Here is a 27,574-nt window from a genome sequence, read left to right as displayed (position 1 = left end):
AGCTGCAGAAAGCCTCTCTAATATTCAACACAGAGTTTTACAGCCACCTTTGAATGACCTGCAAACTCAAGGCTGTGTTTTAATATGTTTGATCGAGATGGTTCAAGTCAGCTTGTCAAATTCCTGGCTGACAGTAAAAGTCCCTCAGGTTGATTTTAGAAGGACAAGGTACAGAGTTGAGGTGACTGGAGGCATTTTGTTCTATTTGTCCTAGCTATGTGCAACTGGAATCAATTTTCTCTGCTCTCACCGAACAAAGTCATGCCACACTGGATCGAAGATGCTTCCTGCTGACATGCAACCAGGGTCACGCTTAAAGATTTTAATTGATTTTAATTTAAAACTGTTTCATTTATTAAAGACTTCAGTTTAATCTCATTATTGATTATTTTGCTAGATTTACACTTCAAAATGCTTGTTAAAATAAGTCTCGATTACACATTTTCTGTGATATATACATATTGTGTTATTTTACTATTATTAGACCACTAAATTATTTATTAACATTTTGAATTAGCTTTTATTATTTCAGCTTGAATTTTTTTAAGGATTTGTTTATTTTACATTTTAGTAATTTTTGTGCTTTTGTTTGTTTGTTTGTTTGTTATATATATATAGGAAAGCCTGTTTCTATCACGGAATGGAAAAAAAACTAACTAATAAAGGTAATTGTGACATTTTATCTCACAATTCTAACTTTTTTCCCTCTCAATTCTGAGTTTGTATCTCACAATTCTGACAAAAATGGACAGAATTCTGAATTTAATTGCATATCTCATCTATATTTGAATTTCATGATATAAAGAATGTGAAATACGTTTCGGATGACATGAGTGGGAGTAAATGATCACAATTAAATTATTTTAATTAAAAATTTGAACTCATTTTTTTGATGCACAGGCAAAAGTCAGTTTCGTTACTGTTAAGATTTCTTGGAAAGGACAGTGAGTTAGTGATTGGAGTGCTGCCTCTTCTTTCTAGACAGAAAGTAGGAATGAGGAGATGAGGATGTATGGAGAGAGGGAGTAATAGAAAGGCACTGTCAGAGAGAGATAAAGAGCAGGAAAGAGGAATGAAAAGAGAGGGTGTGTATAATAGTAAAGATTGGCACAGGATATGGTGTGGAAGAGAATGCTTGGTCAGGCAGCTGACCAGTCGAGTCCAGATTTAATCTTCCAGCTGCTGCTGATTTGATTACTTCAGTCTGGGATCAAAAACACGGTGCACATGCACTCTGTCGAACGTCTTACGTGATGCACCAGTAACAAAGCAAGGCCGGGCTTGTGCAACTAGCTGCAAAAAACGCTCTTCCAAAATAAACACTTGGACACTGTCCTGTTGGTGAGTGTTTTTACCAATATGTCAATTTTTGGCTGGTTAGCATGACCCCATTATCTATACCTACTTCGCTTAATTCTAAAGTTTTGTTTCTGTATTGATAGCAGTTTAAATCAAGCCATGAATGCCAACGGCTACAGGCAGAGAGACTGATTGAAAAAAAACCTAAATAACAATATGGCTTTGTGTGATTTATTGAATATCAAAGGCCGTAATGTAATTCAATAAATATGTGTGCTGTGCATTTCAGAGTGAAGCCTTGCACTGGATTATGAGCTGCTGACATGTAAATGAACACAGTGTTTTCAGGGTCTCAGAATGACTCTGCAGTAAATGCCACACATCTTAACATCTGCTTTGACTTTGAGTCTCATATAATGTGCATTCAGGACCGCAAAATACACCAACCATCTTCCCAAACTCTTAACTCTTTCCCTGACATTGATAGAAGTTTTGATTAAGTGTGAGACAATGTGCCAGAAATCTTACAAAGCTAGAATAAAACTGATTTAAAAGAAGAGTCTGTTCTTTGCATATTCAGATATTCAAACACCAAAATATTCTGGGTGCCATTTTTTGTGAATAAGATCAAAAATATTCTAGTAGCACAGCAAACTTATAGTGTTGCATTAGCAATTTTTTTATTTTTATTAATTGCATTTGATTATATTTCCCTTAACTGTGCAGCCCTAGTACAGGTTTAGTTAAGTTCAGATTGTTTCCAGTCAACAGTTTTAGTATGAATGTTCACTTTCACTTGTAATGAATGCCTGAACCAAGGCAGCTAAGCTGTCCTGGTCATTAATTGTGTGAAGCGTTAGCGTTTGATTGGGGCTGATTTGCTTGCGTGTGATTGTGCTTGATTGATTATGGTAAATCCACAGGATTAAAAGGCTAGGAAGATGCTAATGTTTATGCATGGATAGGAAGAAGAGCATCTCTTTAAAGAAAAGCTAATGAGAAAAGATCGGCCACTAGTCTCAACTGAAGACGATCAATTAAAGGGAAGTTTTCTGACTGTCAGTGGGCTCTGTTACATTCTAAAACGCATCAGTGTACAGGGATTAGCAGTAAGCCTGGGTATTTGGTGAATGTTAGCGTTAATCGGCATGTGCTATGTACACGCACATGCACACTTCCTCTCTCTATTCCTTCCCAAAAGCCGTCCGACAATAATGAACTTGCACATTCACGTACTTTTCTCTAGGTTTTTCTCATCCTCTCTTGCCTCATTCGAGATGAATAAACATGAAGCTAATTATGGGTCACTATAGACCAGTCTCATGTTTTTCATATGAGCTTGTGACCTCACCTTGACCAGCGCTGACTTTCCACATTTTTGTAGATCGTGTCATTTTGACATAAATTACTGCACTGCCACTTCTGAATATACATTTGGATTTTATCGGCTGTAAATTTATAATAGTTTCTGTTTTAGCATAATTAAATCTGATTCATATCACAGAGCTCCTTGTCACCTATGCAAATGTAAATCACCATTAAAACCTTTTTTAGACTCTGTACTGATATATTACATGAATTTTTTGCTTAATGAATACTTTTAAACTCTCCACTTAAGGCCCGTAGCTGTAATTCATCATTTCTTTTTCTTTTATGCTGAGCACGTACAGCCTCATTAGAATGATTGAATATAGGCTGCTTATGTGTCATATGCTAGGAACCAGGCTTTAAGAGACCTACTGTAATTGAGGATAAGGAAAAACAAAGGTTTATTTGTGTGTTTTAATTCACTTTCTGCATTATGATTCTTAATAAACCTTTGAAAGTACATTCATGATTTCTAGCCTCGTAGTCCAAAAAGAGACAGACGTTTGCAGATAGTGATGAATTCAGAGGAGGGTGAACCGTGTTAATGTGCACTTTATTGGACCTGATGCCGAGTGGAACCAAGAGGTGAGACAGGTTATAACCTCAGATTAGTGAGCATTACCCGCTAATGAAGAGAGATGAGGGTTACACCTCTGGGAGAGATAAAGCACATGCGACTGGGGAAACAATTGAGGGATGTTGTCAGGGAAAAACAGGCAGCATGTGTGCATTTGTACATATATGTTTGTACTAGCACAAACACTTGAGATGATACTACCAGGTCCATTACATGGGTAAAATGGTTGAAACTAAGCCTGAAACACTCCAAACGGCTGTAATTTTGGTGGAAATCTTTGTAATTTTTGGTGGAAAAATAGTAAGAAGACCTTGAAGATGAGGTCAATAGGGAGCGCTGTGTTTGGCTAATGAAGCGTAATTGATACAGTGCAGCACAGATGGCAAAACATCTTTAAAAAAGTGAAAATCAGGCAGGATTTCCAAGAAATTATGTTAACCAGCAAAACAGGTCTTTATGGTGAAGTGGTTGACCCCAAGCTAGTAAAGTTTTTTTTTTTTTTTTTTTTTTTTTTTTTGCAACTGCATAAAATTTTAGTCATGTTAGTCATGAACCAGACCAGCAAGCTATGAATCGCAACATTACAATTTTTGATTTGAAGCAAAAAAAGTATTTTAGAATCAAGCAAGGGAAGGCGTGAAGGAACTAATCAAAAACAATGGAAAAATAGAAATGTTGATTTAAATATGCTAATTTTATATATTTTTTATTTCATGTATTTTACATTTAATTACAGAGATTGCAGATCACAGTTATAATTTTTTGTTGTTGTTGTTGAAATCATGGGGGCGATGGTATATTCTTTTTGTTAAAGCCATCAGTTAACAGTCTCGTAACTCACAGTAGGTTTGTTATCATTAAAAATCAAGTCCCCAAGAAAAAATGAATGGTATTTTTACTTCTGGAGACAGATTTTTGCACTCTATATAACCTACACTGATCTTTTTAACAGACTACACTTAGCCTGTTAGCTTTGTTCTATACTATTTCAGAATGAGGGGAAAAAAACTCAAATAGACACGCAAACACACTATTACACTTTTGGTGATAGTGAAGTTATGCTTTTGTGACAATGAGTGATGGGTTATTTCTACCTGGCGCTTATGCATTGTGTGTTTGAGCGTGTATCCCTCTGTGTTTCAGGGTTCAGAAGTTCAGTAAATATGAATTCTGCTCCGCTGAAAATACTGCGGGCTATCTCTCATTCATGTATTTAATACAGACTGTTTCCTCCCTGAAATTACTTTCAGCAGAAAGGGTTTCCGACTTAGTTGACAAGAGCCTCTCCCTTAGCTTCACACTGTCCCTTACTGAAGTGTTTTTTTCACACCTGATTTTAATCCTTTTTCTTTGTTAGTGTTAGATTTTGTGAAATGCAGTAAGCTAAAGTTGCAATGCTAGTGAAAGCTAGGGTAACACTTTAGAATAGGTAACACTTGTTAACTATTAACCTAATTTCTCTCAAAAAATTCTTAATTTGCTGTTTATTAATAGTTAGTAAGGTAGTTGTTAGGTTTAGGTATTGGGTAAGATTAGGGATGTAGAATAAGGCATTAATATGTTCTTAATAAGCACTAATACATGGCTAATATTCTAGTAATATGCATGCTAAAAAGCAGCTAATAGGTGTTACCTATTCTAAAGTGTTACCTGGATATAGCATGTGTGTACAGTAAGTTAAGATTCAATTAAATGTGAAATCTCTTTTGTAGAAAGTAAAAGCAGTGCAGACATTTCCACCACATAAACATGCGCGTCACTGGTTGTCATTTACATATAGATTTTTTTGATGAAAGTTTGAAAAAAATGTCAAGTAAATAAATCTACAGCTCTCACAGGAAGCCATTAAACAGAACCCTCTAATTCGTGCCTCTGAGTCTGACATTTAAACTTCAGAGCCAGAGCAGCAGTGACCAGAACACATCACAGAAAGAAAATATCATTCGGCGTAAACACAATTACACATGATAGTAGTTCAACTACTGTGACCTTCTAATTCTAATAGACAAGATTATTTTTATGGAAACAGATCATGTTAGATTGTTCAGAAAGAGACATTTGGAAATCCTGTAATGTTGTGGTGTTTTTACTGGCATAAGGCACAATGAAATTGCTGTGGTTTTTATACATGTTCATAATATAATGCTTTTTTATATGTCATACAAAATAACAGCAAAATAAAATATGCAACGTGTGTGTATATGTATATGTATATATATTTGGGCTGTCAGTCATTCAAATATTTAATCTAATTAATTATGTGATGTGGCAATTCATTTATCTAATTAATTGCTAATTAAATTTGGCTGTGAAAATATCACCAAAAGATTATTTAAAGCCATTGCTGTGAAAAGTATCAAGCAGATATTACATAAAGTAGCTTTAGAAAGAAATATTTTTTTTTATTATTTAACATAAAATGTATTGCACGTTAACATTTGGACTACAACAACCTTACATAAATTATGGAACATAAGAGAAGACAATTTGAGAAAGTCAATGGTAACCAAATCAGCTTGGTTACCAACATTTTTCTTTTGAGTCTGGTTACCAACATTCTTCATTATTTTCTTTTATGTTCCATAAAAGGAAGTATGTGATACAGGTTAGAAACGACATTAGGGTGAACTAACAATTTATTTATTATTTTTAAATTGTGTGTGTGTGTTATTTATTATTATTAAAATATACTCTAAATAAGAACATAAATTGCCAGTAGTTGGCAAATGTTAAATTGTAAATGTCTTTATGAGAAAGTCATTAAGTCATTCAGTCGATTTGTTCAAACTGTGGATTCATTTAGAAATGAATCACCGCTGCATTTCTTGGAAATTCTCAACAATTCTGCTGTGGCTTTATAGTTAATATTATCGTTTGCTAAATTTAGCATAACGGCAACCTTTACAAACCGAAGCTATTCTAACATGTTCTTCTTGGAGAAAAGAGCCTTCTTCTCGCAAACCTTCCAATTATGCCATACTTCTTTTTCTAATTATATTAACATGTTAAGTGAGGCCTGTGGAGTTTGAGGTGTATTTCTTAGGCTGTCTGCGATTTCTCAAAGTATTGTACTTTCTGACCATGGGGTGGATTTCCTGGGTTGTCCACTACTGGGAAGATTGGCGTGTGTCTTGAATGTCTTCCACTTGTGAATAATTTTCCTCACTGTGGAATGATGGACTTCAAGTTGTTTGCAAATTCTGGGAAATTACACTTCCCAGGTTTATGGCCGCAACAATTTTTTAAGATTGCTGCAGATGTCTTTCCTCTTTGGCAATGTGTTAACACACACTTAAATTTATATGGGATATTTATAGCTAATGTAAAATATAGACTTTTAAAATGAATTCTTGTCTAAAGAGACATTTGTGATGCTCCTTGCCTGGTTGTTATCATGGCAATGCAAATAGTTTGATTGATGTTCCTGTATCCCGGTACTGGCATCGCGTAGATTGTGTGTCAGTCTTTTACAGTTTTGTCAGTTTGCACGTCATGGAGTAACTTCCTTAACTGTACTCAGAAGCCATCGAAACTTCCATTATAGAGGACAGTGGGGTGTCAGCTAGTGATTTTTCTGTTTTGTAAGAGTCGTTAAAAGCTCTGTCTCAACCTGCTGTAATGATTATCTCAGGTTGTGATGGATTCTGGGCAAAAAAAAGGTAAGAGGTGCAAGTTTTATGAGTGACATTTTTCCATATATGCGCACTGACAGGATAATAATGATATTAATAAATTCACCAGAACGATCCACTTTCGTTCTTTTTGAGGGATATTAACTTTTTTTTTTATGGAACTCAATTCCTCTCTGATGCCAGATTTTTTAATGAAATGACAAAATGACAACATTTAAGGTATGCGTTATCTGTTCTGCTCTGAGAATGCTCTCCGAGTACTGGAAAGAAGAATATATTCTGAGGTTCATTTAATAATGCTATGCAGTCGAGAGGCTAGCAGAGGAGATATACTCGACATTGGCTCCATTTGGTTCAAGCAGGCAAGAAAGATGAGAGAAAGAGAGAGAGAGAACTGATACCTACTTACTTTTATAAAGAATAAATTGAGATATTAAAAGGGGAGAGTGAATGGAACTGGCTTGCATATTGCGCACAAAATAACAGTCATTCTGGGTCTATTATTGCAACAAAAAAATAAAAAAAATAATCATACCTGCATATTATATAGAGAATTTGCAGAATTTGTTTTGGGGATTTTTTAGTTATGCACTGATCAACTTGGATTTAAATGTTTTTAAATGTATCAGCATTCCTTTTAATAGAAATGCAGATTTTAATGAAATGCCAAGGTTTACAACATTTATTTTTTATGTTAGTAAGTTAAGGATGCCAAAGTTACTGCATTAACTGATGTTAAATAAACTCCTCAGTTCCTCAGCTTTACAGTATACCATTTATCAAAAATATAAATTAACTTATGGTGAGTTCTTTGATTAGATCTGGATTTGTGAAAGACATTTGATTGCATTCCGTTTCTTCCTGTTGCACTTTTATTTAATTTAATTAAAATTCAAATGTCATATACTTAGCTTTTGTTTTAGTTTTTGTTAACCATAATAGTATTGTTTGAGATTGTTGCACTATTATTAAGTAGTTGTGGATGAACAAAACAAACTGTGATCGAATGCTTTACAGATCAGTCACATGGCTCTACATGTCTGAGAGTTTCTTCACCAAAATAAGCTTGTAACACACTATAGCCAAAGGTCTGTCTGCTCGAAACTGTTTGAAAAAATATATATTTTCCATTTCATACTGCAGAAATGCCACAATTCATCTTTAACTAAGCACCTGCAATGTGTTTTTCCTGGCTGATTTTCTTTCTCTTCTGAGAGAACGAGGGAGATAGGGATTTGGCTAAGGATCTAAGACATCCAGAAGACAGACATAGAGTGAATGCAGCGTCTTCATGATTCAGACAGATGTTTGCCACAGGACTTACTCAAAGGGACTTCCCTAGAGAGAGAGAGAGAGAGAGAGAGATCTGGAATCCGACCTTCATTTAGCAAAATCCTATCAGTTCCCGGTTCTCCAGGTTCCTTAAGAAATTTCTCTACAATAACCTTTTGGTCACGATTCTCCAGTGATTCTTTGATATCATGTGGCATATTTGAACAGCTGGTGTATAGACATCATCGGTGTGTCTGTGTGAGCCCCGTATATTGACACTCTCCTCTCTAACCATAATGCCTCCTGCTGTGCCTCACAGTAGTGCTTCAGATCAGTCTCTCTCTCTTTATACTCTTTCTTCTTCTCTCACCCTCTTTCGCTTCCTTCTCATCGTCATCCTCCTCCTTACCTTTCGAGTTTCTTTCACCTGTCTCCATGTTCAGCTCTGATCAGCGTCTGATTGAGAGAGGAGAGGCTAATTACGCTGACTGACAGAATGAGACTCCCCACCAGACTCCACAGAACTAGCCTGTCAGGGTGAGTTTGGTGTAAGGAAAATAAACGAATGAAGTGTCGCTCGTTTTTAGGTAGACGTGGACCGTGGAAAGGACATCCTGGGACAGGCAAACATATGAGGTTATCACAGAACTCGTGCGGTTGATTCTCATTGTAGATACAGTACTTGCCGCTCGCTTCTTGATGTCTGGGAAGGAGGTGTTCATAACGTGTTTTTTTTTTTCAAAATGAGGAATCCGCTGTCTATTTATAACTTATGAAGCTCATGAATTTTTACTGATGCTGTGGAGACGTAAGATGTTATTTTGGGTGGGTTTATGGTAAAGGTGCTTTCTTGAAATCTCTTTCCAAGCGATTGATTTCATCTGAAATGTAATGAAATGACTCATCCTGATGTTGTCTGAACCCTGAATACCCCTTAAAAGCAGCTCTGGTTTAGAGACGGGAGTGTGGGAAGCAGCCATCTCTCTGTCTTGTCCTTCTCGTCCCTCAATTTCTCCAGTGTCTCATGGCTCAGTGTGGTTCATGATTAATGTGTCTGTCATGCTCATCAAGAGCTCAGAAAATCCTTTTGGATATTCATAGTCCCTCGGTTCCTTTAAGCTCTTCTCTTCTCTTCTCTTCTCTTCTCTTCTCTTCTCTTCTCATTACTTAATTGCTTTATATCTGATCTCTTGTCTTTTCCTTATCATTTCTTTTCACGTCTGTACTCCATGTCCTCTAATCTCTTTTTGTCACTCATTTGTAACTTCTCTTCACTTTACATCTCGTCTCATTTGTTCTCGTGTCTTAGCTTTGCATCATTTTCTTAGTTACTTAGTCTTGTCTCTGCTCTGCTCTTTTCTTCATTCCATATTTCATGATCTTACCTTTCATCACCATCCACATTTCTTTTCAGTCTCACTTCATTTATTATCTTCTTGTGCTTGATTGGTCCTTAGAAAGGGATTGGCTAAATAACTGCTGGTGTGTATATGTCCAGTAAACATATGTGTATGTTCACAATTAGACTTGGAATCGAAAAACGATACTCAACCCTATTCACAATATATGCTGTGGAACATCGATATTTGAAAGAAAAAACAATAGAAGATCTGTCTCACATAATGCATTGGGTAGTTGCCCACTCTCTGTATTTTTGATGAGAGTCCTATAGTGAAATCACAGGAACTGGGAGAAGGTGCTGTGGATGTAAAAAAAAAAAAAAAAAAATGCTAGAAGATTGGAGTGAACTTCTTTTAACTTGAGCGTAGCCGTCATGCATGAGGCGCTGCAAGAGACGCGAACACAAGTCATATGCATCCATGTTTGCAATAAAAAAACAATGAAAAACCAGATGCTTGAAACCAGATGATGAAAAATCAATGTGTGTTGTACTTGGAGTAGAATTGGCTTTAAATATAGGGTTTATATGGAAAACATTATTTGAATCAAGTTGTAGTTACATTTTCAAGTTGTGAAAATCGTAAAAATTGAGAATCGGTCAAATGTCCTTAAAAATCGAGATTACATTTTTTTTGGCCAATTTGCCCAGCACTACTGTGTCATATATGCTGGCCTCATCATATGTGTCACCCATGTTATGGATCTGATTCCCAGAGAAAAGGCATGCTGGGAAAATGTATTTCAACCGTGTATGAACTGTACTGTATGTCACTTTGATTTTTTTTTATTTGTTCGTTTGTTTGTTTTTTTGTTTTTTGTCAAAAGCATTTATGTAATGCACTGAAGAATGTATTTTGACATAAATTACATGCCTCAGCATTAAGTGAGATGAATGAAACTCTTCATAGCACTCTGGCTTTTGTAGGGTACTTAAAAGCTTGGTTTTAGATTTTCAATGCTTTTTAGGCTTTTACCATAGTTTAGAAGATTACAGGAAAAACAAGTGGACTGACCACTTAAAAATGTGAACAATTTGAACAAACTTTGTTTCCTCTAAAACATTTTCCTCTTCACAGAAAAAGCTGCAAAATATTGAAAAGATGTATTCCTCCCTTTTCCAGTGTTTTTTTGGTTTTTATTTTTATTATGATCATCACCAAGATGCACAACAGTTTGACATATTGAACATATTGCACTGCAGTTTTCTTTTCTTTATGTGCATTAAAATCAAATATAGCGTTTAGTGTAACTATAGTATATTGTTAGTAATCCCTAGTGTAAGTATTGCCTACATCAGTACTTTATTACCTTATATACTTGTTTTACATATTTCATGGTGATGGCTGCTGTTCTTTTCTGATGCTTTTTGCATGCGTAGAACAAGTATTACAACTAATTCAATGAAAAAGGAAAAAGAGATATATGAACAGAGCTCTGGGGCTTCCCAGGAACTTTGATCCCATGGGACTGCGATTAGTAAAAGAAGCGACTCTTAGTAATATCACTTAGTGTGGAGCTCTTTGGAGACGGAAATAAAAGAGAAAGTCTTCGACTATCAAGCACTCCGGAAAGACCCTCGCTGTCTGTTCGCTAAATCTCTTCCACACATCCAAGAATCCTTTCAAAGGAATTTCATACCATCTGAAGTGCTCTGAGAATGATAGGAGGTATCGTCTGTGTACTACTTGAGTTCCTTGAACCATCATCCTAGCAACTTTTATACGCTCAGAACTTTTTGTGATTTCGTTCCAGCATTTCGTGTAACCGTCAAGCACATTTTGGATTTAAATTGCGCTGTATTAAATAACTCTTCCTTGCCTGTTCATTAAAAGTTTGTTAGAGTATTTAAGCTGCATCACATGGAATGACATCAGAAGTATACAAAATTTGACATTAACTTTACCCTGTCGTGTTAATTCTACCATCTGAGACTAAATCTCTAATTATATTCAGCCTAACAGAAGTACATACATGAAAGCAACACTTCTTAACTCTTTCTAAAATGTGACTATTACTTAAGGATGTCTTGTTTGTACTAATTAGCTAACGATCGTGGCCCTGCATTAGAATTTTGAGCAGTGCTAACATTACAATTCTGCTTTGTAAATGTATGTACTAGCAGCTGTTTGATTCTTAGTTATGATGTTTATGACCAAGACTGCTGTATCTCTCCCTCTCTGTTTCTAAACCCAGTGAACTGTCTAGCAGCATATTAACTGAATATAAACTTCATACACTGAGTGACTCATTTGGAACACACTGCATATTCACAGCTGTGTGTGTCATTTACAAGAGATTCAGCTCATTGACTTCAATAAAGACACATCAAGAGAAATTGTGTGATATTAAAATAGGCATACATATACAGTACACTACGGTTTAAAAGTTTGAGGTCTGTAAGATCTTTTTTGATCTTTATTGAAGGACGCAATAAATTGCAAATATCTTTACTGTCAACTCTGATCAATGTTACAAAAGATTTATATTTTAAACAAATGTTGTTCTTTTGATCTTTTAATTTAGCAAAAAAAAATCCAGAACATTTATGTCACAGCAGTTTTTAAGTTTCATAATAGGAGTTTCATAAGCACCAAATCGGCAGCTGAAGTAGTGGTTTTTGAAAATGCAGCTTTTCCATTTTAATAACAGTTCACAATATTTGTCTTTTTATGATTTTTTTTTTGATCAAATCAGTGCAGGCAAGGTGAGCATAAGAGACTTCATTGCTAATGCTTCATGCAATGCTTTTCGCCTCAAATTGAATTAAGAGTCTTACCTTTCTGAACAGCATTCATATTGGTAATGCATCTTAAATGTTTTGCTTCTGTAGGTGGCTCACTAGCTATTTAGAACAGTCTCTTTGTTTTTGTGAATTGTCTGTCTCGTATGTGTTTGCTGCTTTGAGAATCGGTGAGTGTTCGATTATTGGGCCCTGAAAGCCAGCTATTGTAATGAAGTATTATGGGATGCCTTTATTTTCCCATCAGCAGTAATCCAGAGCACAATCACATTAGCTTATTTTATTTATTATTATTCTGTAATTTTACACCAATCTATTGTTTGGTTTCAACATTCTATTGTCTAAACCTCCATCTCTCTGTCTCTCTCTCTCTGTCTCTCTGTCTCTCTTTCTGTCTCTGTTTTATAAACTGGAAGAGTGGTGTAGGTTTCTGGGGGAGATTTTTAAAACATTTTATTATTTTTGTTATTATTATTATTATTATTTATGGACCAAAATATGGAAGAATTATAGAAATCCCAGAATGCTACAGTGCAGAGCTGAAGCATTTCAAGGTATAGTTCAGCCAAAAAAAAAAAAAAAATCAAGTCATTTTCTTACCCATATCATTCAATACCTAAAAGACTTTATTCGTGATAAACATAAACGTAAAATGGTGTGTGTGTGTCTGTGTGAGAGGCTAATCTACATGTGGTATGTGTTATTGTTCAGGCTGTGGGTGAGCTGTGTGTTACGCAGGTTCATCACCCTGCTGAGAACTGCCATTATCTTGATCGTGATGTACCTGCAGTCTGTCAGAACTCTCCGAGGTGCACTTCTCTCTAACTTTCTCCGTCTGAAATGCACACTTTGCACCATTTTCCAGGATTTGCTTTTTTTTTTTTTTTTTTTTTAGTTTGTTGCTGTTATTAATATATGTTCTAATTGTTGTGCCTGATAAATACGGCTCTAATGTGCTAAATAAATAATAGTTAAAAGGCTTTAATGTTCTTATCTACCATTTGACAGTAACTTAGCGAGTTACGATTTAAAAAGAACTTCCCCAATACTGGTATATACTAGTCACATCTTGACTCAAAAATATGTCTGTGCTTTGACAGAAACAATAGATTCAACTGTAGCCATCAGAGAGGGATTCCTTTATCACTTCTAGGTCAGAATGGTTAGCATGTTTGTACTTTGTGTGTGTGTTTTGCAACGTAGACCTCTCAGTGTGACAGACAGGTGTGTGTGATAAACTCATTTCTCAGAGCCGGTGGCAGTGACATCTTGTTTTGCTCCCGTAGCGTGAGATGTATCTAGCGTCCGTCGTTATTGCTGGGGTGGCCTGCCGCTCGTACATCATCGCTGTGGCAACCAACTCGGCCCTGACAGCAGAGGGGGGATTGAGAAGACGCGGCCGGCCATTTTGCCATTTCTGCCTTTTCACACTGTGGATTGAGAGAGCAGATCGGTGCTTTATCAACTCATGCAAATGAGACGCATTAAATAGCTGTCAGAAAGCTTGATACGGGGAGCTTTGGAAAACACACATATGCTCAATCACTGAAATCTCTCTCTCGCTCTCTCTTAACACACGCACACATACACAGAGCTCAAAAGCCCCTCAGAGAGGCAGTCGGGACTGTGTTATTGTGTCTAAGCCATGATTGCATTAGGATGTCATGGTCACTTTTGTTCTCTTCAGTTCTATCAAGAACTAACACTACATAACAAAAACGCCACCACAGGGGGAAACTAAAAAAATGAACTGCAAGGTTTCCTTGGATCAACGGTCTTAAAAATAAAAGCTTTAAAACAAGTTCTTACAGTCTGATGCCACAGGCAAGCCATTTTCACTTGCATCATATTTGTTTAAAGAACTTATTCTCCAGAGAACCAGATACCAAAAATGAACATTCTAGAGCAAAGTGCAATTTAAAATTTGATTCGATTGTAAATAAAGATCGATTTACCAGTTGGCCAGTAATTTTATTGGACACAACAATGCGACATTGTGTAGATCAAATGTAATTAATTTATATTTTTTTGTAAAAACAAAACAAACAAACAAATATATATATATATTATATAAAATTTCCATCCATTTTGATTAAATTTTTTTAACTTAAACAAACTAAAACTTTATGTGATGCACATTTGCAGCCTTATGTAAATGAAACACGTAAGTAATACGATTTATGTAAAAGTAAAAATAAATCCAATTTGTTTTAAATGCATGTATATGTATTATCATTTAATAAACCCAGTGTACTTAAAATGCATCACATTTACATAATTGTTATCATAAACCCAACTTATTGAATATATTTATTCCTACACTAGGTTAAACACTATTTCTAAGCATTTATACCTCAACCAACCATACCACAGAAATAAATGCAAAAAAAAAAAAAAAATAAAAAAAAAAAAAAAACCTTTAACAGAAAAAATAACAACAATATTAACAATAATTAACAGAACAAATGCCATATGGCTCAGGGGATGAGTGGCTCTGCACCATCAACCTTTTCATGCATATTTAATTACATGTTAGGAGAACATGAGTACGAAAGGAACACTTCACATCTACATTTAAAACTTTTAACACTTAGATGGACTCAAGTACTGCACTTCCACAGTCCTGATGGATAAACAAACACAATGAATATTGTTCCAATGTCAGTCATGGTGTCATTTTCAGAAATTGTAAGGGCTCATTGTTTACAAACTCAGACATTGATGATATGTAGACTAATTCAAAAAATGTACACTGCCCTGCCATGTGCAGTGGCTAGACTTTCCCATTGTCTATACAATCCAAGCCAAAAATAAATACAACTTGGAAATAAATGTTGTGATGTTGCATAATGTTGTTTAAACAATTCCACAACAAAGCACAATGTTATGAAAGCTATAGGTGGTCCAATGAAATATTAGTGTGCAACTCCTTTTTGGGCAGGCTATGTAAAGTCGACAACAGCACATCCTAAAGTCTTTCAGTAGGGATTAACTCAGGACTCTATGGTGCACAATCTTTCAAAGTAATTCTGAACCATACTACCTTAAGGAGAAGAGAATTCTGATACAACAGGACACAGCCAAGCTTAAAAACATTAGCACTCGTGTTGTTCCAGGATGGTCAAGTGGCTTAATATCAAAATATCAAATATAAAAAAAGAGCATTAAACATACATTTTACAAGAAAACACCATTTCAGTATTTTTCAAAATATCATAGTTTTTAATATACTCGATACTCAAGATTTCATACTAACTTCTTGTTACCTCTACTAAGAGATAGTGAGTTTTATCAAATCAAAAATGAGCTAATTTGCTATACAACACACCGCCACCTACCGACTGGAGTATAGTAAACGATTCCTTTTGAATGTAATGTAATGTGTATTAAAAAAAGTTATATGAATCACTCCTCATACAGAAGTATGCAACTTCCACAAGTCTAAAGTAGCTCTCTCCAGTGGTTCCCATTTGCACTTTCTTTTTCTTTCTTACTCTTCCCCCCCAACTCTTTCTCTCTTTCCTTTCATCTGTGACTCTGTCAGATGACTATTTTCCCTTTCATCAGACTGCCATCATGTCAAGCACTCCTGAACATCTGTGATGGTGGCTGGATAAAAGCATATGGTTTATGAGTCCAAATGTGTGCGATTGTACGTGTGCTTGCATTTAAACATGTTGCGATTTGTGTTTTTGCTTGTAAGTGTAAATACATTTGTTTGTGGGCGTTCAAAAATAGCATTAGCACACATTACAGTATGAAACTGCACGGTCCAATATGTTTGTGCGTGTATGTGAATATGGATGTGTTCACACTCCTACCTGGTGCTCTGTGTGTGGGAGTGTTCATTCTAAAAAGAAGCATTTCATGTCCATGAGTACAAAGCATTAAATTATACAAACGAGACACTGTGCAATTAATGCTCTTATAGACAATAATGTGTGTTCTGTCTTCTATTTAAATGTATCTTAAAATGTAATTTATTATTTAATTTACAGTCTTCGGTGTCATGTGATCCTTTAAAAATCATTCTAATATGCTGATTTGGTGCTTAAGAAACGTCTCATTATTATCAATATTGAAAATGTTTTTTCAGCTTTTTTAAACGGCAAAATAACATTTATTTGAAATGGAAATTCTTCTTTTTTTTTGTAAAAAAAAAAAAAAATCTGTCATTTTTGACCAAATTTAATGTATCTTTGTTGATTAGAAGTATGAATTTCTCAACAGCAAAAAAAATAAATAATAAATGATAGTGAATTTCTAATGCTCAATGCTCATATTTTATTTAGAAGTTTAAGGAAAAACATCTTAAATAAGTTGACACATAAATGGACAATGCTTAAATTAAATTAATTAAATTAAATCAATCTTGATTGAATTGTGAAAAGTGAGCATTCCATATTACAGTGGAGCCAGACTTATGAGTTTACATTTGATGAAGAATGACCTTAAAACATGGCCTGCAACCAATTTTTGGCCTGGATGTGGAGCCATATACCCAGGTTGTCACTTCATCTGTTGCTTATATTGCCGTAATATGTTTTGAATTAATGTTAACCATGTTAAATTAATGCTTTAACTTTTGAAATGATTTTAGAAAAGGTTAAGTAGTTATTTGACTTTTGGTTCACATTATTAACCTAGGAAAGTAATTTTAGTGGTGAAACATTTTGCTGAAAGATTACTAAGGTAAATTTTTTTTTAAAGGAAATAACATGATTTACTGATGAAATATTCATAGTAAGAGCAGGAGTGTGTATTAGGAAAGTGCATTTTGACTTAAAATCTACTGAGCTATGAAAGAAACACTTGAGTGATAAAATTGTCCTCTGGTTTGAGAGAAAGTGAGAGAAGTAGGGGTGGCGAGAGGGCTGTGATTTTCTCAGCGTTAGTGGCACACGCAGACATTTCTCTATTCATTCTAATCAGGATGAGTCAGGTATGTTTGCCAGAGGATAACGCACCTGTGCGCACACACACATACACACTTAAAGTTTCCCAGGGAAGGATTATAAGTCAATAGAAATTTCTATTAGGCTTAAGATTTCAGTCAGGGGAAAACGTTTCCAAAATTTCCCATCCAATTATATCTGTGATAGTTTTATTAGTGAGGGAGAGTCTTATAATGTGTGTGTGTGTGTAAATATATGCAGTGGCAGAAAGAGAAATGGAGAGAGAGCAGGAGAAAAACGTGAAGAGCGCGGGAGAGGAGTGCTTTAAATCACTGTGTGCTTGTGGATATTTCAGCTCTTGTCACTCTTGTGTGGCTCTTTTATCCACAAGACACTTTTAGACCCTAAATCTTTCTCCAAATATCCTTGTGTGAAATAGAATTTCACACCCGTATGTGGTCGATTTCATGGGGCATGTCAGAACAGTTTTCCCTTTTTTCATAGTCAGTTTATTATAGATTTACAGTACTTTTATTACTTTTAGTACTTTTGATGCTTTATTTGACAGATACAGTGGAGGGCTACAAGAGAAAGATTTCAGAAGATATATTATTGTGTTTATAACAGTATGTTTTGGTCATTTTATATATAATTTATTTTGAACAAAAGGATTTTTAATTATGTAAAGATGTGAAAAAAAAATATATAAATATATATATATATATATATATATATATATATATATATATATATATATATATATATATATAAATATATATATATAAATATATATGTATATGTGTATGTGTGTATATATGTATATGTATGTATATATGTATATGTATGTAGATGTGTGTGTGTGTGTGTGTGTGTATATATATATATATATATATATATATATATATATATATATATATATATATATATATATATATAAAACAATTTTGTCACTTCATCCTCCAACTTCAGTTTGAATTTCTGAGATAATTACGGTGAATTTGAGATGCATGGATACATTTGTTGCTGCCTTAGGACAGTCTTAAATAAGGTATTTTAGGAGCCAGCATAATGAAGTTACCCACCTTTTGGAACAGGCTTTGTGTTGGCAAGCTCTATGCTTTACCTTAAAATGTTGCCTCCATTAGCAGCTCACTTGGTTTTGGAACAGAGCAAGCACCTGCATGTAATGGCTGATTTAATGTGGAGCCACAGAGCCCAAAGGAGCTGTCCGTGGTCCTGAAAATACCCACAATTGAGTATCTACTGGCTGTTGTCCATGGTGCTAAAATCATCTGCAGGCACCTTCAGCTGCTTTAGGGCAGTTTTGACTTCATCTCTCTGTGTCACCGGCTCATATGGTGCTTGTTTGAAAACATCATCCAACCTGAGAGTGCTTTTGAAAGTGATTGACAGGCCAGTTAAAGAAGTGATTATGCTGGTCTTCAGGGAGCCTAGCTGATGTTTCAGATTATAGGACCTCGCAGATAGATAGCTGTCCTTTGAACGGATTTGGCTAGTTAGACATTTTTGCTCCATTTTGGATGAAACAGTGACTTTTCTTCTAGAGCTGATGTATAACTCCTGAATTTTTGTTGCAGGGTCACGTGATGGTCTCTCAGCGATGTCTGGAACGCTGCCTCACTTTCTGCAGGAGCCCGATGATGCGTACATTGTCAAAAGCAACCCCATCAAGCTACGCTGCCGTGCACGGCCCGCCCTCCAGATCTTCTTTAAATGCAACGGGGAGTGGGTCCATCAGAACCAACACACTTCTTTGGAGCACATTGAACTAGGAACTGGTAAATACCCATGTGCTGTCCTTGTCTTTAAAAAAAATAGTTCACCCCAAAAATGTTAATTTACTGAAATTACCCTCAGGATATAAAAGACATAGATGAGTTTGTTTATTCAGAGGATACATTGGTGAGCAAGAGATGTAATGCTAAATTTCTCCAAATCCATTCTGATGAAGAAGCAAACTGCATTTTGGATGGCCTGAAGGTGAGTAAATTTACAGCAAATTTTCATTTTTGGGTGAACTATTCCTTTAATGCACCTTCTATCTGTCTGTCAGTGCCTGCTGGGAGAGTGGCATCCGGCATGTCAAATCCTACAGCAGCAGACGTTCAGCTCAACATTTTGCAGCTTTCATCTTTCTGTTCACTCTCCATCAAACATAGTGTGCTATCAGTAAGAGCTTGAAAGAGACTGATTGTTGCATTCAGTGTTTGCTGGTGCAGATTCGGAAAGCTGAAAGGACTGATCTAGTGATGCAACTTAGTGAAATAAAACTTACAGTACTTGACCCAAGCATGAATTGGTGCTTTATATTCAAAGATGTTTGAAAAGCAGTCTGGCTCATTTCAGGCATGTTTTTACAATCTGTACTTATTTATTTCATCTTTATCTGTTATTGATAAAAAGAGACAACTATTATCAGCAGAAAAATTGACAGATTTTGAATGCTACCCTTATTGAAAGCTTTAAAATTGCTAGTGAGGAAATAATCCTCCAGCTTAAATCCCTGCTGCTTATCCAAACTATAGACCGGAAGTGTTATTGTGGATATTTCACACTTGATGTGAGGTTCCTCCATTGATGGAAATAATGGTTATGAGCGAAGTCACAAATATACTACTGTTGAAAATTTTGGGGTGAGTACTTTTTTGTTTATTTACTTATTTGTTTGTTTTGAAAGACATTAATACTTTTTATTACTTTTTAAATGTATTTTCATCAAGTGAACCAGAAAATATTAAGCAGCACAATTGTTGTCAACTGTTTTAATAATAATACTATTATTATTATTATGCTTATTATTATTATTATTTTTATTATTATTATTTTTATTATTAAGTATATTGTTCCAGAATCATGTGACACTGAAAGCTTAAATAATGGCTGCTGAGAATTCAGCTTTGCCATTACATGAACAAATGACATTTTAAACATTAAAACAGAAATCAGTTATTTTAAATTGTAATAATATTTTACAATATTAATGTTAATACTGTATTTTACCCAATCTTTTAAATTGTAGTGTATGTGGATAGCTATTCATTCATGTCAACGTAGTCAATAAGCAGAGGGTAAATGTTGTTGCTTTTTTGCTTTATAAGAGACACAAACAGAATCCGTTCAGAAACCAATCACTGATCTGCATGTGTGAAAGTGAGTTTGTTATAACTGCCATTGGAGGCATATTTTGTTTTGTCATATTTGGAGAAGTTTGTTGCTACACCTGAGGATTTAGCTTCTGTTCTGTGTTGATACATTGGATGGAAAAAGTGGTAATAAATTCGATTTATTACCACTTAGAAGTTTGTAATAATTCTCAAAATTCTACATTTTTTGGCCTAATTTTAAAGAAAATACTCTGTTGTAACTTATAAATCACTTTATTTACTTCATAGAACTTACTGTTGAAATGGTCGCAATGCGATGTGAAAAGAGTCTTATGGTGCACTTATAATAAAGACAATCCCCTGGAGCTACATAGATTTAAGTACCTTGTAGTAGTGATTATGGATTAGCCCTTGTGAGGCCGTCAAACCTACAGCCTTTTTGTTATCCCATATCTGTAACCACTAGGCCACACCACCCCATTGTAAAGTAGAAGGAACGTAAGTAAAATCAGCTCACACACTGAAAGCCTCAAGGCTGATCTTGGATCATCTCCTTAAATAAACAACCAGCTCAAATGTGATGTTGCATGCACCCAGCTTGCTATCTCGCCATCCTTTTAGCACACTTACAGATGTCTTCTCTCCGTGCCCGGCATTGACCATTGAGTCTCAGCGGGTTGTTGGACTGCCTAATCATCTCTGTACATCTGTGAGTCTCCGTTGATTAAGACCGGGCTCCCTTGGTCCAGCAGAGATATGCTCCGATCGCATCTCTCTAGCGGCAAAGCCGATAAATCAAACTCGGAGAGCAGGAGCCGTGATGTCCTTGGACTGCCTGCGTGCTTGCCTGGATTATTTGTCCTGCTGGGCTGAATGGAATCGCTCACGGATGGATGGTTGTCAAATCTGTCAGTACTTTTGAAATGGTGCACTTTTGTGAAGACTGGTAAAGACTGTAAAACTGCACTGCAGGACAGAACGAGGTTAATATAGACACACAAAGTGTCTTGCCAACGTGCATATACAGAAAAATAATCCCATTTTATCTGCCTAATATTAGTAATAATGGCTTTAGTAAGGTTTTCGTGAATCAGCTGCACCTGCGCTGGACCATGAAACTGTGTAATTATTATTATACTGTAAATATCACCCCGAGTTTGTTTGTTTGTTTATCTAATTTTATGCATTTGTGTTTGGCTCTGATTCAGAACAAAGAATCACAGGCATTAATAGAGAAGTAAAAGGAAAGCTCCGGCTTTTCCGGCTCATGTTTGATGAAAGCCGTCAGGAAGACCGGCCAGGTTGCAGGTCTGTTTCAGAATTAGCCAGCTCCGTTTACTTCCTGTGGCCAAACACACAGTAACAGCAGAGCTGGCTTACAGGACTGGACACCACTGTGATTCTCTGGCATACAAACAGAATCACTTACAAGCAGGACAGAATAATCACCTCCCAGCATCATTTGAATCTCTTTTGGCTACTAATGCGACTGTTGTGTTATAAACATGAGCTTTAAAATCTGCTACTACAGTTACATTTTAAATATAGAGACGTCATAGGGATAGTTCACCCAAAAACTATTGTCCTCATTTACTCAATCTCGTGTCGTCCCAAACCCGTGTGACCTGTATCATCATCTTCAGAACGTAAAAAAACAAAAACAAAAATAGGAGGGTTCCATGATTTGGAAACTTTCTTTAATATAAAGGCCCATTTCTGCCTAAAAAAAAAAAAAAAAAAAAAAGGTAATATTGAAAATAACCACAAATGGGAGATTGTTGAATGAAATGAGAATTGTTAGAACTGTATATAAGCTAAATGCACGATGATGACAATGAATGTTTTCCTAGGGTGATGTCTAAAGAATGCCTGTGGGTCAGTGGGGGTTCAGGTTGTGTGACTTTGCAGACACACCTCAGGCGTTGGCGGTTCACTGTGCGGGCAACGATTCATAATTCAGTCATGTTGAGAGTGTGCATCCAGTGCATTATCACACATTTGTGCACCTGTGCTTGATAAAATGTGCTGGTTTGTTTAATAATAATGAGGACCGTGTTGGCTTTTATGCTGGCGTTTCATGAAAATGTATTTGATGGGGCTCTGTGAGCTGCAGTGCCCGTGAGGTGTCAGTTGCTCGTGTTGCCAGGGGTGATAATCATCATGTCTGCAATTGATAGCAAATGGCTGTAGGAATTGTTCGGCTAAAAATGAAAATTCTGTCATTACTTACCAGTTGGCTGCTGTATTCCAAGTCTTTTAAAGTTACCTGAAAGCTTTGTGTGTGTACAGACCAAACTTTTGTCCTTATTTTCTGTAAATGTCCACTCAGTTGAGTTGTTAGAACATGAACATTTACCAGTGGTTGAAGTTGACATCCGGATCAATGAACAAATCATTCATTTGAATCATTTATTTTTAAGGAACCAGTTGATTTGGTTCAGCAATTCGTTCTTGAATCAGACTATTCCAGAGTTAGAAGTTGAATTGTTCAATCATTTGATTTATTGTTCCAGTTAAGGCAGTTCTCAAATTGATTCAATGAATGAATGATTCTTTTGAGTCAGTTTGTTTCAATCAGCTTAAAACATCTGTTAGTGAATCGGGCTGAATCATTCTCCAATTGGACTAATTCATACTAGAATCAAAAGTTGATTTTTTTTTGTTTAGTGGTTTAAATTATCTGTTACAGCGGAAGTTGAGTTAAAAGCCTGTGATTATCACTCATCCCTTTTCTGCTGTATGAGGGAGTGAAACGAGTGATCCAGTACTTAATGAACCAGTTGGTCCTTTTCACGAATCAGATTGAATGGTTAAATTTTGGGGATGAAATCCCTATTTTAGCCAACAGCTGAAACTGTAAGTGTGTAGAGGTCTTAAAAAACAACAACAACAACAACAACAAACAAGAAAATTTTATTTCATCCGCCACAGGAAGTGCCTCACCGACCAACGCTTAGCCTGTTGTCATTACGATGGATATGGGCTGGAAGAGAGCAGGAGGGCCGTGCAGAGCAACAGTCAGCCAGAGCAGCATAACCCCACTGCTTACTGATCAATACATATCACATAGCTAAAGCCTCTGATCCTACTACCACTGAGAAAGAAAGATAGACAGACTGAGAGCAAAAAAGAAAAGAGAGGAGGAGTGCTTCATTAGGAGCATGATAAGGATAGAGATCTGCCAAAGAAGAGATTTAGGGAGTTGAATGGAGGGATGCATGGATAAAGATGGTGGGTGAGGGAGAAATGAGACAAAAAAGATTAAAGAGAAATTAAAAAGATTTACGGGGAAGAGGGTGAGAGGATGCGAGAAATGGACAAGAAGTCTAGGAGGAAAGAAGTTAAAGGAGTAGTTTCCTCAAAAATTAAACTTACAAGTCCTGTATGAACAAAAAAGATAATATTTGGAAGAATGTTCACAGCATATTTTGATTAGTGGTTTTCGTAAAAGTATGGCAATGTATCTTGCCTTTTCAGTGTCTAGAAGTATGAAAAAGTGCAGCATAAACAGTTTACGCAATATCTGCTTTTGTGTTCCACCTAAAATAGAAAGCCAAAATGGGTTGGATTGACATTAGGCTGAATACATTATATTAGAATTTTCATATTTTTGGGTGAATGGTCTCTATAAAATGTCACTGTATGGTGAATATCCAGTAGCCCACCATGGATAAACAGGAGATAGATAAGAGAAGACACTTGGAAGGCAACTACAGAGGGAGGGAAAGAGGGATACAGTAAGAGATGGAGGGTGAGATGGTCCTTACCTGCTGTTTGGTGACTGCAAGAGGGATTGACATCCAGCATTCTGCATTAAGATCACAGCTAGCTCTCTGCGCTATATCATCTACCGCCAACAGAGAAAGACAGACATGAGACAAGATTCATTGAGATCCAGGAAGGTCAGAGACGGTGGAGAAAAAACAGAGGAGAGGGAGTTCGAAAGAGATGGAGGAAGGGGAAAGAAAATGCATGTGCTTACGGATCCTCAGGGCCAAAAGCGCTATACATGAACATGCAAACAACTGCAAAATAAGCTGTAGCTGCAATCCAGGATTATAAATCGTAACTGTTTGGACTTCTCACAGACATGTTAACAAAAGGCTTTGATTCAGGATTAGCAGTAGCACTGTCAGTCAAGACACTACCAAGCATGCTCAGAATGTCTAAAAGGGCTTTTGAGCACTTTTTCAGTGTCATGTCACCTCAGTAATGTCATGATTATAAAGAACTAAATGATCACAGTTTATAAATATTATCACAGTATTGTTAAAATGTGCAGGAAATGTTCAAAAAGTACTGAATTACAGGCTATTATCATTTCACCAAGCCTTATATAGAAAACCAACAGACCAGCAACAAATAAAATTAGCAGTACTTTGTTTGCATAAACATTAAATAATAAAATTAAAAAACATGTGCCTTAATTTCGGTTGTCATTGCACCTTGACTCTGGAAAAATTCAGGTTTTGATAACTGCATTTGTGGAAATTCTATGCAGCATGTAAAAAACTGAGCTAAAAAAACTAGTCGTTAATTAGGAATCAGAATTGTGTCTTTACTGTATGTGCAGTGCAAGAAATCACAGGGTATGTTTTGACTCATTGGTGTTGCCAGATCTTGCTACAAAAAAAAATAAAAAAATAAATGTATGTAGTTCATGTTGGCCACAATTATTGGCACCCTATTGCAACATTCTTTTATAACAGTTCTGAGTTTTCTCCTAGAATGCCCGTGAGATTGGAGAACACCTGAAAAGAGATCAAAGACCATTCCTTGAGAATCACTGGGGTACTTTTTTTCATAATTTAAATATAGAGCGGTACTAACTGTCGGACATTTTATCTTGGTTTATCATCAAACTGGTAACCATTTTATCTCTAGTCAATCCACACAAATACACGCATTATGCAGTTTGAAATGGTTCCCAAATGTGGCACTGACAAGCATCGTCTGTCCATGCGGTCAACTGTGATTTTTAATCCCTGAAGTGGCCCTATAAACTCTCATACACACTGTGTGTCTACAGGATCAGAAGGCTCACAAGGATGGCACAGACCTCCCACTGCTTAAAGAGCTCAAAGCCAACAGTCGGACAATATTCACACACGCAAACACACAGCTGCAGCCTGACTGCTGCCAGCAGTAGGAGAGGGATCAGATCTGTTGGTCTCTGCCAAGCCCTGGGAGAGCAAGGACACTTTGGATGTTCCATCACTGGATGTGCAGATCCAGACACTGAGACATTGTTACTGTTGTGAGATGCCGATTTGGTTCTTCTAATCTCTCCCAGAACTCTCCTGTGCCACTAAGCCACAAGCCAGATCCCAGGACTGACACACACACACACACACCAGTCTCCAAATGCTGGAACAGAAAAAGAAAGGAAAGGGGGATGAGGACCATGGGCGAGCAAAGCCACCACTGACTCTCTTGGAGACTAGGGGCCCTCCAACTCTGAAACTGGCGTGAAACGTACACCAGGGATGAAGACATGAGCCTGTCTGGAAACAAGAGAAGGAATACATGAATGTGTTGGGATCAGGAATTAGAGGATGAAGAAAAAAGGAAATGGATTTTTTCTCTCTCTTGCATGGAAGCTAGGATATTTTAGAGGTCAAACACAGTATAACAGTAGCATAATTTTACAGTTCAGTATACATAAATAGTAAATAGTGTGTCTGTATATGTGTATATATCAGTGGTGTTCTGAAATGGAGGCAAAGTCCTTTTTTATCACATGTACAGTAAATTCCTGTCCCAGTCATTTGTTCTTGGTTAAATAAACATTACTTACCCTACCAGAAAAAATAAATAAATAAAATAAAATAAATAAACAATTCTTTTTTTACATGAAAAATGTAATCAGTATTGTTTTATTAAAACCAAATATGAATCTTGTAATCCAAAATAATAACTCAAGGCAGTAATGATTTAAACCAAATATATTTTGTCTGTGAACTTATGTTCAGCTATCATTTTTAATAGTAAACTTTGAACTATTTTTGAATTATACGGTTCTTCAGTCATCAAAGCTCGGTGAATATTGGTCACAGACACAGAGATTTACTACTTCAAATTTTACCAAGCAGATTACTCACTAAAAACTGATCGTGTTTTCAGGCCATTTCAAATCTCATTTTGACATATTGTTCATTCAGACTGATTCACGGACACCGACATGCGCATGAACACAAGAGGCGGGATTTATCACATGAGCAATATAGCCAGTCAGATCCAATCGTGTCATAATGGAGGCATTGTCTTCTCTTAAATAATTTTCCCCCATTCATTTTCATATATATATATATATATATATATATATATATATATATATATATATATAGTAAATATGTGACTTTTTGAATATTTTATCTTTTATTTATAATTTATTCATTTTATTTATTTTCTATTGTTGATATAAAATATTACATTTCTTATTTTTTTATTAAATATTTAGAAAAAAGAAAATGCATTTTTGAATTTAGCAGTTTTACAGTATACATATGAATTAGCAGTTAATCAATTTATTAAAGAACAAATGTTTTTCAGAATTTTGGCATCATTATAGCTTCTAATTAATATATATATATATATGAATCAAACTTTACACATATTCTTTTTTATGTTATGAAACTACAGAATTTATTATTTGTATAATATATACTTCTTGATTTAATTTCTAAAAGCTTTCTGCAGTATTTTAATAAAGAAATGTTTTAATAAATATCATAATTTATTATGACATACGCATACATACTTGTGCTTCAATATTCATTTTAATACAGATATATATATATATATATATATAAACGAATGTGTGTATGTATATTGGTAATATATACAATATATAAAAACATAGTTGAACTGAAAACTAAAATCATCGAAACTTCCTAAAAACAATGAACATTATCAGCACTGGAGTGCTGAAGTTGTGTAAGCCTGCCTGCTTGTCAAAAATAATGTTTTTAATATTGCATGAACAAATCAAATAAGACGTTCCCAGCAATGCATGTAATCATGAGAAGCAGTTGGAATGAGCACAGGATGTGAAAAAGCTCCATTCCTAATAGATGCATAGACATTTCAGCAGTCTATAGTTGGTACAGAGCTTGGCACAAGTTCAGGAATACAAGATGTCTGTGTGTTTACATGCACCGTATGAAAAGAATAACCAAAACTCTCAGAAGAAGCCAAGTGTGTATTAGAGCCACTCCAGAGAGGAATACAACAGGGTATTGGAAGCACTATAGATGTGTATCTTG

At 35.7% G+C, this 27,574-nt stretch overlaps 1 protein-coding gene across 1 annotated transcript in view; it reads left to right on the top strand.

Annotated features, from left to right (window-relative positions):
* LOC127941322 (netrin receptor UNC5D) overlaps window positions 1-27,574 on the top strand; it is a 159,093-nt gene that overhangs the window by 86,494 nt on the left and 45,025 nt on the right. Inside the window, exon 2 of the mRNA XM_052536268.1 lies at window positions 18,783-18,983. Within this exon, the coding sequence (XP_052392228.1) occupies window positions 18,783-18,983 (201 nt within the window). The remainder of the gene's footprint in view (window positions 1-18,782; window positions 18,984-27,574) is intronic.

The sequence above is a fragment of the Carassius gibelio genome, chromosome A21 (assembly GCF_023724105.1).
Source record: "Carassius gibelio isolate Cgi1373 ecotype wild population from Czech Republic chromosome A21, carGib1.2-hapl.c, whole genome shotgun sequence".
Taxonomy (NCBI): Eukaryota; Metazoa; Chordata; class Actinopteri; order Cypriniformes; family Cyprinidae; genus Carassius; species Carassius gibelio.
Note: the sequence above shows the minus strand (reverse complement) of the source record. Positions and strands in the feature narration are given on the sequence as shown.